The sequence below is a fragment of the Astyanax mexicanus genome, chromosome 16 (genome assembly GCF_023375975.1).
Source record: "Astyanax mexicanus isolate ESR-SI-001 chromosome 16, AstMex3_surface, whole genome shotgun sequence".
Classification (NCBI taxonomy): domain Eukaryota; kingdom Metazoa; phylum Chordata; class Actinopteri; order Characiformes; family Acestrorhamphidae; genus Astyanax; species Astyanax mexicanus.
In genome coordinates, this window is record NC_064423.1 from 29,876,687 (window position 1) to 29,888,690 (window position 12,004).

The 12,004-nt window shown below is 36.3% G+C and overlaps 2 protein-coding genes across 3 annotated transcripts; one reads left to right on the forward strand and one right to left on the reverse strand.

Moving 5' to 3' along the window:
- The first annotated feature begins 283 nt into the window (after positions 1–283).
- Positions 284–6,412, forward strand: rbm34 (RNA binding motif protein 34). Its single transcript, XM_007246123.4, has 11 exons — positions 284–510; positions 1,389–1,542; positions 1,631–1,749; positions 1,848–2,058; positions 2,572–2,631; positions 2,709–2,752; positions 2,871–2,954; positions 3,272–3,332; positions 3,838–3,880; positions 3,975–4,093; positions 4,286–6,412. The coding sequence occupies exons 1-11, from the start codon at positions 479–481 to the stop codon at positions 4,661–4,663; spliced, it is 1,305 nt and encodes a 434-aa protein (XP_007246185.3). The 5' UTR covers positions 284–478; the 3' UTR covers positions 4,664–6,412.
- tomm20b (translocase of outer mitochondrial membrane 20b) lies at positions 5,709–11,518 on the reverse strand. 2 transcript variants are annotated; one of them, XM_007246126.4, is made up of 6 exons: positions 11,254–11,506; positions 9,361–9,407; positions 8,890–8,971; positions 8,625–8,767; positions 7,143–7,207; positions 5,709–6,797 (listed from the first exon to the last, which is right to left on the reverse strand). In XM_007246126.4, the coding sequence occupies exons 1-5, from the start codon at positions 11,375–11,377 to the stop codon at positions 7,184–7,186; spliced, it is 420 nt and encodes a 139-aa protein (XP_007246188.1). In that variant the 5' UTR covers positions 11,378–11,506; the 3' UTR covers positions 5,709–6,797; positions 7,143–7,183. The 2 variants fall into 2 exon arrangements, with proteins under 2 accessions (XP_007246188.1, XP_007246187.1); XM_007246125.3 differs by lacking the exon at positions 7,143–7,207 and having other exon boundaries at positions 11,254–11,518.
- Between the last annotated feature and the right edge of the window lie 486 nt (positions 11,519–12,004).

Below are 12,004 nucleotides of genomic sequence, written 5' to 3' on the forward strand. Positions count from 1 at the left end.
AATTATAGTAGTAATATTTTAGGTAAATATTATATACATTTGCTTGAGGTTCATTAATATAAAATAAATAAATAAATAAATAAAAAGGACTAATAATTTAACACGAATTTATGCCAAATTTTGTTCACTTTAGGTTTTGTAAAAAAAAAATTACAAAACAAAATAATGAATTATCCACTGTTAGTGTATAATTTATATAACTAAATTATGTTCAGAAATAGGAACTTTTATGTAGCGTTAGGCGGTTCAGTGAATGGGATTGGAGTAGGAACTTTTGATACATGGGTTCTGTGCAGAGGGACGAGTGTCAGCAGCTCACGCGGGCAGCACAGAAACATGTGGAGTTAAATGTTTCTGTAGTGGATCGGATAAATATGCGACCGCGCGCTTTCGAGTAAAGATTAGAGTAAAAGGCGAGGAGGAGGACAGCAGATCAAATAGCTATAAGCAAAAAGAGGAGCAGAAAATAACAATACTAATGAAGAAGAAGAAGATCGCAGCTCTTCAGAGGTTGGTGCTTCATATAAACACACAGTATTTAAACATACATTAAGTACAACAGCTACCATCAAAGGTTTGGACACACCGCTTCTATTAGTTATTAGTTATACGTACAGATATTAGTTACATGTCCTCTACCTATAAGACATTGTTTTGCTCTGTTGTCCATTTAGAATAGACATAACATACCTAGCTACAGCAAGTGTGAATAGGCTGCAGTTAGGCCTGTCACGATACCATTTTTTATGTACCATATATCGTCCCAGAAATTATTGTGATAAACGATATTATCGTCATTTAATTGACGATATAATTGTATTATTGACCATTAAATTCCACTGATATAATGATAATAAAATAGCAAAACAAACCATGCATAATTAGAATAGAAAACAAAAGAATACCAAATCAAATCTCATTTTGGGACAAAAGCCAACATATAAAAATTAGATTTTAGTCTATGTCCGAATGTACACGAACTCTAACTGCTTTCATTACTGGTGTTGCTATATACCTGAATATATAAGACCTGGGTGGACGTATAATGACTTTTAACAATTATTTAAAAGCTGTCTGTCCAGTAGTGGGATGGTCTCCTTCTAAATGGTATGGCAGTACATCCTTGGAGCAGTGGTGGCCCAGCAGCAAGATTTAATACCTTTGTTTGGCTAGCTGCCTCTGTTGGGCCCTTGATCTAGGCCCTTAACACTTATTGCGATAGCTGCCCACCACTCATAGCACATGTGCTCACTGTATGTCACTGTGTGTCAGGCTTGTGTTCACTGTATGGAAGTGGAGCTCACATTCTGTCTTGTATGGTTCATATCTAACATAGACACCAACAATTTCGAAACACATTTTTACCTCTTAACTATTGTGTCTTGCAGTGAGGAAGCAGTGAGTGATGCTGGACAAGCGTACGTTGTTGGCCTGGTGTCAGGCAGCCTCGGAGCAAAGCAGACCCCTCCATCTAGTGGAGCACTGTCCTCCCTGTTCTCCACTGCATCCTCTAACACTGTCGTCTTTGTTCCAGCTCAAAAGGTAAGCTCACATTACTGAAAAACAACCAGCAGCATTCTTACTACAAGTAGTGTTTACTAATAATGAATTGTCTTTATTGATTATCTAGGCGAAGCCACAGGCCAGCCCTGTAAAACAAGATTCAGATCAAGTGCATACCACAAAAGAAGCTCCAAAACACAAAACTGCAAAAGAAAAATCCATAGCTGAGAAAACTCTGCAGAACAGGTTTTTGACATTTTACAGTATATTGTATAAAACAAAATACTAAAATTAAAAATAAAGTTTGGTTTAACTAACACAGTCTGCCACCTTTTATTTTACAGAGAAGGAGCTTTAAAAAATGCAGATGATGAAGATCAAGTGGAAAAAAGTCCAAAGAAGGTCAAACGCAAACTTCAGAAAGACGACAAAGAAACGGAAGAAGAGGCGCAACTGACTAAAAAACAGAAGATTAAACGAAACATGGCGCTAGAGAGAATCAAAGGCAAAAGGACAGTGTTTGTTGGCAACTTGCCCGTCAACTACCAAAAGAAGGTAGTCCATCTACAATAGCATTTCTTATTATTATATATTTAATATCTTAATGTAGAGTCAATGTTAAAAAAATTGCATGCAAAGTCATTTTGGAGCATTTTTATCGGTCCATTCATTATGATTTTTTTACACAATTGAAAGATCAACTGTCAGATTCACAGTATGACAAAAACTGACTGAGAGCCAAGGTTTTTGTATGACATTGACAAGATATGGTCTGAAAATGAGAGAAACTATCCTGTTTTGAATCCATTATTTTGTTAATGTCACTAGACCATGTTTTGCACAGTAGCCAACAAAACTGTGCATATTTTGATATATTTTATATAAAATCTTAAAGTCACAGTTACAAAAAAGAGCCTATTTCATATAGCGGAAAAAGGGGTTGGAAACAGTTATGTACAAAAATGTTGATGTTTTTAGTATATAAAAACACACACACACACATACAGGATAAGGACAGATGCAGAATCACCAAAAAACATCTACATTTATTTGATCTGTGTTTTGCAGAATGTGAAGAAGATCTTCAAGGATCTAGGAGTCATAGAATCAGTTCGATTTCGCTCAGTTGTAAGTGTTCCCACATATTAACCTCAACTTAAAGCATCATCTTTTTGTAGATGTTTTCTGATAAATATTTCTTACAGGTTCAGGAAGACCCAACAATGTCAAGGCGGCTGGCTACCATACGGTAAGTGTTATGATTAACACAGTCAAAGACTTATATAAACATTGAAAACTTAGCATTGTTAAACATTGAGGTAAATTTGTGTTTTAACTGATGCCACTCTTTATGTGCTTCTTACTAGACGCCAGGTTGATCCTAAAAGTCAAAACATCAATGCTTATGTGGTCTTTAAGGATGAAGAGGGGGCAGCGAATGCCCTGCAAAGGTAATGTTGAAATAAACTGAACTCATGTAACTAATTCCTCACTCTGAAATCATTATTTGTAGAATAAAACTAGTAGAATTACATGAATCCCCATTTACACCTGGCCATTAATGTAATAAGTATTACAAGTTAGTACAGTGCTAAAAATCCATGATCCACCAATCAAATAATAGCTGATATTTGGTGGTCCTGACCATTAAAGAACAGAGTGAAAGGAGGTCAATAAAGAATTGTTTAAGAATTTTACCAAAAAGGGGTTCAAGTTTACATTGAATTACATACAGCCTGTTAAACAACTGAATGGTATTCTTTTGCAGAAATGGGATGGAGGTTGAGAAGGACATCTACATCAGAGTGGATCGAGTTGCTAAGAATACTGTGAGTATCAGTGAAAACCTTAATGATAACTTGACAGCTGTAGGCGAAATATATAAAAACAAATATGGACATAAATTATGTTTAATTCCTATAAAAAGTATTACCAAAATTACCAAATTAAAGCATCTAGCGCTGATAAACATGACTCTGTTGGGTTCATGCCCAGTTCCAGATGTGGGCTGTGTAGCTAGATGGGTAAAATACCCCTCTGCATTAAGTTGTGGAGCAGGGGAAATGGGTTCTCTGGAATGATGGTGCTCCATCCAATACATTTGTGTGGTCATCCAACATCTTGAGCTCCTCTTGCTGCTGATCATCACAGCAGTGCTCCAAAATCTAGTAGAAAGCCTTTCTGGACAATAGAGACAGTAGAAGAAACTCTTTTTTTTTTTTTTTTTTTTTAAATACCCTTGATTTTAGCTGAAACAAGACATTAGCAGGTCTCCTAATCCTTTTGTCATTAAAGCTTCATGTATTCAGTGTTTCTTCTTCTCCCTTTCTTCAGCATCCGCATAAAAGGTCTATATTTGTGGGCAATCTTCCATATGGTGAGTATCGATCATTTGTTTGAGTGTTCAGAATTGGCCTCTGTTGTAATTTCTCCATAATAATCATAACAAATACATTCATATCATCTTCTAGACATCTCGGAGCTTCCTTTGAGGCAGCACTTCAAGGAGTGTGGAGAAGTGGAGGCGGTGCGATTGATCAGAGACCGAAATTCTGGAATGGGAAAGGGCTTTGGTTATGTTCTTTTTGAGGTAAGTGTAGCCCTAAGTGTATTTTGCTATTTTATTTCTTTATGTAACTTTTTTGTGCTTTAAAAAAATGCTTAATCGGGATAGAATTGAAGTTTTGAATTGGTCAATTCATCATGTATTTGTGACAATGTAAATAACTATACAAGGACTTCACCGTTTTATAATGGCTTTTATGCTTTCTTCTATATTCAGAGTGCAGATTCTGTAATGTTAGCACTGAAGTTGAATGGATCTGAGCTGCTCAGTCGGAAGATCAGAATCATGAGGTCGGTGAAGAAGGAGAAGGAAAAGCAGGTCAGTGGGCCAGACAGGAGGAATGCTAAAAAACTGAAGGGAAAAGGTGATGAGAAGAGGAAAGGAGCACAACCAGGACACTTCAAAAGCTCCAAAAGTGCACCAGGCCAGAAAGGCAACAGACCAGCAGAAAAGTTTTTCAAGAAAAATCCTGGTAAGGGCAACAAAACATCAACGTCCTTCACGGGAGAGATGACTGATCCCAATGTAAAAAAGGGCAAAGGACAGAAGAAAAAATTTAAACACAAGAAAACGAAGAGAAGTGCCCACATTTAAAGTTTTATGTGTTTTGGTTTGGTGGAATATATTTGAGTTATTGTACTTTAAAACAGTACTTAAGTATTTTCTAAATCAAATGTACATTTTTGTGACAATAAAACACAAACATCTCAAAGACCAGGGGCCTTGTTTCTAAAACACTGCATTGCGCCCCCCAAAAAAATCAGATTTATAAAACTGTGCATACGCACACCAGAATGTGGCTTCCTCTTGCTTAAATGTAAGCTCTTTTTCACATCAATTTTTTAATTTTTTAAATAAATCACAGTTTCTGTGCACGATGTTGCACACGCCCCCTTCATAAATGAAGCCCCAGGAGATTATGTGCATTAAGTTTCTGCAGTAGGGCTGTGCGGTATAAAGGTAATAAATCCTACCATGGTATTACAAAACAATGGTATTAAACCTTAATACCAGCCAAGTTTGCCCCATACATTCAACTGGTTTTAGTCTAATTTAAATAATTGCAAAATGAGACTGCCTACACCAATGCCAATGTATCTTCATACTCCCTATTAGTTGCCAAACCACCAAACCATTACCTTTGCTGTAAATCCATTAGTTTAATGTTGTATTGTTGGTGCATTTTGACTTTCTTACCTTAAAGATTTTACTGTAGTTAACTTTTTACCCATTTAATTACTATTTTAAGAGTTTAAGGATGTAGTGGTCCACGTATGAATGGAGATAAGACAGCTATTAGGGTATAAGCTATAAACGTTAGCATTGTGGAAACTGAATACTTATGAATGAGTATCCTCATGGTAACTAGTCATGCTTGTCCATCCTGTTATGAGCTTTTGGATTTGAATCAGCCTGTATTAAGTATATATGGAAATTGTGTAACTTGCACAGTTGTCTGTTCATATTAAGTGAAAAGAACCCCCAGGATACTTTGTTTAAAATGGGTATTTTTTGTTAATGTCTTATCAAACTCAATCTAAACTGTAAGGTCCAGCCTATGTGAACCAAACTGTACATTTTGTGTAATTTTGCTTTAACATCTGTCAGTCCTTAAAAACAGCAGAACATTTTCTAGAAATTCACCATAACTTTTATATGTTTATTTGTTTTGAGATTTAAAAAAAGAAGACTCTCCATTACAAATGACCTCAGCAAGGGCAATACTCAAGCACCTTCAAAAGTACCGCGGCATCAGACAAATAATACATAAAACGGTCTACATGTTTTTAAAAACGAATAGAACATAGAACACTTCTTTCAGTACAGAACTGGGCGGTGTTACTGCAAAGCTAAATTCATGGGTCATGTGATATTGATATCACCAGTTAAACAGTGCTCATTAAAATTTAGTGTTTACAGTAATTTTGAGCTGCACTGAATTAACACTTTTTAACTCAATGCAACAAATTAACTTACCAATGAATTTAGCTTTGAAGTTCAGCCTCCCTAACCTTTCTTGACCTGCCATTTCATACAACAGACTAGAACTCTTGATGGTAACTGATTAGCCTAGTGGGTTTCAGTTCCAGGCCTGAGGACTTGCTACACTTAAACACTTACATTTGTGTTTTTCTTTAATGGTAAAAAAAGACAGATAATTTCCTTCAGAAGTTGAGACAGTGCTTGTGCTCCCCAGGCATGGGACGGAAAACAACAGGCTCAGGCAATGTAAACATTTTGGCAGAGGAAGATGTGTGAATGTGCAGCATTTGCTTGTTGCATATTTGCTGATTTTTTGTCACATATGTAACACTCTGTAATAAAGAAATCTGAAAATATAAATGAAGGCCATGCTTCTCTTTCTTATCCATTTACACACTGGTTGAAAACACTAATCACTGTGTTGGCTGCTTGTTAGTTAGTTAGCTGACAGTGTCGAGCTAGAAGTTAATAATAAATGTTGCCAGATCACACACAGTAATACACTGATATATTTAACATGATATAATTTACAGGCTAAATCAGCCTTTTACAGATCACACAATCAGTGTTCTCATCAGAGGGATTAGCATGTGGTCTGTGTAGAAGGGGGAGAAACTGGAGAGCGAATTGTTGGTGGAGGAGTAAAACAGCTGTGAGAAGGTTCCACTGAGGAGCGTCGCACAAATAACAGGGCCTCTTCTTACTCGATGTCATCATCGCTCATGCTCTGTGCACTGACGATGCGCTGCAAGAAAGGAAGGAACATTTTAGATTTATACATACAAAGTATAATTTAAGTAATTAATTTCATTCATTAGTTGAATATTTTTTATTGCCATGGTTTCATGCAAATAATCAAGAATAAAATGTATTGCAAGGAAATTTCTTTTTAATTATTAATAGAAGTTTTACACTGCTACCACAGATTTGACATAAATAGGTCCCTATGATTTCCCTATTGTAAAGAACATGCAAGAAATTATAGAATTGAGGCATAAAACGGATTTCCACGTGTATAAGAAATTAAGCACCTAGTCGTGCAGTCTGCCTTTATACATTAGTAAGAGAAAGGGTGGTTCTAAAAGCTCACTGAATTCCAGCATGGTACAGTAAAAACATCGCTGCAACAAGTCAGATGGTGAAATTGGTTTCCTCCTAGGTATTTTAACATAGAAAAGTGCAAATGTTTAGGAACCACAGCAACTTGGCCACAAAGGGGTACACCATGTAAAATGTAGCATTCTTATCACTCAATAACTGCATTCCAAACCTGCTTTTAGAGCTGCAAAAAGAGACCAATTCCATATTAGAGGAAAAATCAGATGTAAAAAGGTGTAGTGAAACTTAAGTACTACATTTTGAATAACCCACCTCCATTCACCCCCAGCATTCCGAAATACATCAGTTTTAGCCGATGCTCCCAATAGTGCTAGTAATAGGGGCATAGTGTTATCCATATGAACAATCATGAACAAGCTCAAAGTAGCTGCACATTTCATTGGTAGAATTCTGAGGTCCTGACATTTAAAATGAGGCACTGAAAACTTTGGAAGTGCACATATAGTTTATTAAAAAACACTGTTTACACGAACAGTACCTTCAGGTAGTTCGCTGGGTGCCGCCATCTTGAAATTAAGTCACAAAAATTCGACTGGTGACCACAAATGAAACTACATCTACGTAATGTGTAATGTGTAGTGTTAAACTACCTGTACACTGTGCACAGTGTCTTGTTTTAAATATCAGGGCCTTTGGAATTCTACAAATGAAGTGTGGAGATACTTTGAGCTTTATGTAAAAATAGCTACGTTTTTGCATGGATAACGCTATGCCCCTATCATTAGCAATGTAAGCCTGTTGGGTGCATCGGCTAGGGGTGGGCGATATGGCTCTAAAATAATATCACGATATTTCATGGTATTTTCACGATAACGATACTTTTAACAATATAAAGAAACACTGAATCAGGAAAAAAATATTAAAAATGTTATTATTGCATGCGATATGATATGGCTGAGATATGAGATATTAAAAAAAATAATTTTTTTAGATGTATAATAGAGGTCAATGATCCAGAATGTCATGATACTAATAATGCACTCTAAATATCTCCATATATCCAGGATATATACAGATATAATCTGTCTCTAGTAGATATATAATGGGAAATGAGAACAGTGTGAATTTTTCTTTTACTAAAAACAGTAAAAAAGTAACACTGTGATAATTAGGGGTGGGTGATATGGCACGATATTTCAGAGTATAATAACGTTCACAATGTTCAACATTTTTGCCGATATTATAACATACGAAACGATATGGCACACCCTATATAATCTGTATACGTATACGGAGATGATCTATTCAAAAAAAAAAAAAAAGATTATACTCGTTAGGTTTCAGTACAACCCAAGGATATTTGACACCGGATTTCTCCTTTAATGCCTATGGATATACAATGGGAAGCTTCTGTAGGGTCCTTTAGGTGTCCCAATATGTTTGTCAATATAGTCTTGCTAACCAGTACACTGTTAATACAACTGCTTTCTAATTATATATATCTGATCCTCACCTGACTGATGGTGGGCAGTTTTGTGAGGAGCATCTGGAAAACTGGTGGAGGCAGAGTCTGCTGCAGAACTTGTAGAAGCTGCTGAGGCTGACCACACACTGCAATGGCATTGGTCAGATGGTCCACTCCTTTCTCATAGTCTCCTACAAGACAGAAAATCAAAAGGACAATGATGAAGGTTCTAAATCTGAATGGAATTAGCAAGATTAGCAAAAACAAAAACATACAGACAGACAAGAAATATAAAAAGAATTGAGAGTCATACCCTGTGCCAACAGTTCCTCTCCAAGCTGAATCTCCTCAAGGAAGAACTTCTGAACTGCTTCAGCATCCTTTAAGTCTGGTAGCTGCAGGTGACACAGACAAACTTTAGATCTTAATGTCTAAAAAATGTAAATACTAAAAGAGAACACTGCTTGAAAAGGTTGTAAGAACTGGTTTTGTCAGAAGCATGTTTTAAGAAGCCTGATGGAGGCGTTGGTAATGGCCACCCAAAAGGTAAAGACTGATCTTTTAAAATTCTGCATAATTTATCCATTAATCTAAATAAGATAATGGTTTGGTTTGAAATGATATGGTCACTGTTGAATAGTACATGAAGGAAACTGTAATGACCACCTGAATAACTTTCTTTACATCTTACATATTTCATAATCAAAAGATATTTTGAAAAATCTATTGGAACTTTAATTCAAATTCAAATACACTTAGAACAGAAACATAATGAATGCTTTACCCTTGATAGTCCAGCTCTTTCTTGTGCTGCCTTCTGCTTCTTTCGTCCTGCAAGAGACAATCACTGTTAGCTTTCATTTCATTCAGAGATTCACTTCCATATATACACATATATTTTGAGTAAATTTCATAAATCAGCCAATTTAATACTATATAGAGATGTTTGAAATTTTTCTAGCAAGCATCAATTAATCTTCTGTGCAAAGCAAACTGCTCCCCAACACTAATGCGTTGTTCTTTACGTCTGTACCTGTTGTGCTGCAGTACAAAAAAATGGCCAAACAACGGAAATAAATTGTACATTACTGTTGAATGTTTCCTGTACAAGCAGATTAAAGAAATATGAGGAAAAATATACATACTGTATATTTAGTTAATCTGTGGGTTGGGTGATTTGCTCAGGCTGCCTCAATCACAGATGCTGTCCTTGGGAACCGAGGCAGTGACCTTTGCGTCCTAAGCCTAATTCTTTAACATTTGTGCCTAGCTGCCCCAATTCATTTTATACATAGCTAGCATTTCTACAGGTCACAACCTGGCCTGGTACTACTGTCAACACTGCACTTCAGTACAGCTAAGCAGAGAGCTAACCACATTTTACCTAAAATTGACAAAATAGAGTTACACAACCATATTTCTTGAACAGCAGCAATATAGAACAAATATATACAGTACCAGTCTATGGTACTAAATCTGTTTGTACATTATAGAACTGACCAAATACATACCTTTAAATAAACCTATTAGTACTAATATAGACGTTGCTAAAGACGACAGAATGCAATAAAGTTCTTTAGTCCGCACAATAAACAGCAGTGTAAAACCAAAACTAACGGGATCAAATATATCCAATGTAACAAAGACGCAAACCTTAGTGCAGACTTGGCCCAGTGTTTTGTCAAGTTATGCTACCAATCAACATGTGCTTTCCCCCCCCCCCATCACTGCACTTTGCTGATCCACATTTTCTTTTTAATGTTTAAACATGTTTTTATGGTAATTCTGTTTTTCTCAGGCATGTGCATTAAACATGCCGAGTTCTATCATTATTTACTTTAGTGTTACAATAAAAAAAACAACAATAATAAAAAAAGAATACATACATATACATATACATATATATATATATAGTACAATACATTTACTTTGATTCAATCTTGGTTTATATGTATGCTTTTATATGTGCATTATTATATATGTTTGTGTATGGCTTATATTTTAGTCTTGCAGTGTTAATATGTTATTTACGTTACACGTAAAAATACTAATGTGAGTGTAGAACAGCTCAGCTCAGCCCAACCATACAAAACCTTTTAATGAACATTGAATCAATGTCAAAATTTCAAAGTTAACCGATGCCTATGTTGGAATGTTAAATAAAGGTTGTTTTTCCAGATTTAACCTTAAACGACGTAGGTTAATGCAACCCAATTATTAACGTTTATTCAAAGCGAGATAAAAATACATATACAAATAAATATACAGTCCCTCAAAGAGGGATTTAAACACCTACAACGAAAAAAAAACCTAGACGTTGCCTACTTAGAGATTATACTCTAGGGCTGTAAGGTAACTTAGCTCAGTACAACACATTATATTACTATTGTTATAATTACGTATTTAATCGTCCTTTCATATCACTGACAGGGGGAATCACTTAACTGCTGATAGCTCTGCTAAGCTAACTAGCCTAGCTCAGGTTAGCTAACGCTATCTTCGCTGGTAACGCTGTTTAACCTCGCATTAGGTACAATATAAAAACCAGTGAAATACATTTAGTGTTGTCTTCATTAAGAAAAAACAGTCTATCCAATACTAAACGCTGCCATAATGAACAGTACCGAGCACCGGTAGCACCGCGGGTAGGGTGTAATGGCCTGCGGGAATCACTCACTCTCTCTCAGCTTGCGCTTGAAGTTCGGGTCGCTCCTTCTCTTCCTGTCGAAATAAATACAGTATCCCACAAACAGCGCCGCGCCGACCCCCGCCGCGATAGCGCTCGTCCTGCCGCCCATCATGACTCCGCACTCGGCTCGCTCCGACTCGGGAATGTGAATATTCTGAGGGGAAAGCTGTTAATTCCACTGTGTGATTTTCAGCATGACCCCTGCAGCACAGGAGCAGAGGAAAGACCCCATACAGCAGCAGCCTCCTTCCATGAGGTGACAGCTGAGCGGTCTGTTACTGTGCCTGCTCAAAAATAGCAAGTCATGTAGATATTGTACAGTAAATAAATAGGTGTGTTAGCTAATGTGTGGCGGGATACAGGTGTCCTGTATGTAGGTGGATTTTAGTTAGATAACTACTTTTAAAACAAAGCCAGAAGAAAATAAAATACAAATTAATGAGATCCCAGCAAACGCCGGAGTTGTTTGACCAGCAGAGGGCGAAAATGAATGTGTTCATATGGAGCAATTGAGCAAAATCAGATGAGTTTATAAATGTTTAATGGTTTTCATATTAAAATGTACTGATTTTCTCAACACAGAACAATATAAAATATCATAGGTTTCAGGGTCACAGGCATACATTTTTAAAGCTTTTAAACGTTTATAACTCCAGTTATAAGCCTTTTAACCCTTTAAGACCCTGCATCCATTACAATGAACATCATGATTTTCTTTCTTTTTAAATGTTTTGTTGCT

Bases quoted from the DNA above. Each gene is read 5' to 3' on its own strand.
- rbm34 (XM_007246123.4), top strand. From the start codon at position 479: ATGAAGAAGAAGAAGATCGCAGCTCTTCAGAG. The intron at 1,543-1,630 runs GTAAGCTCACAT...TTGATTATCTAG, and splicing joins TCTTTGTTCCAGCTCAAAAG to GCGAAGCCACAGGCCAGCCC. The intron at 3,333-3,837 runs GTGAGTATCAGT...CCCTTTCTTCAG, and splicing joins ATCGAGTTGCTAAGAATACT to CATCCGCATAAAAGGTCTAT.
- tomm20b (XM_007246125.3), bottom strand. From the start codon at position 11,377: ATGATGGGCGGCAGGACGAGCGCTATCGCGGCGGGGGTCGGCGCGGCG. The intron at 9,408-11,253 runs GTGAGTGATTCC...TGTCTCTTGCAG, and splicing joins CAAGCGCAAGCTGAGAGAGA to GACGAAAGAAGCAGAAGGCA. The intron at 8,768-8,889 runs GTATGACTCTCA...TCTGTCTTGTAG, and splicing joins AGAGGAACTGTTGGCACAGG to GAGACTATGAGAAAGGAGTG.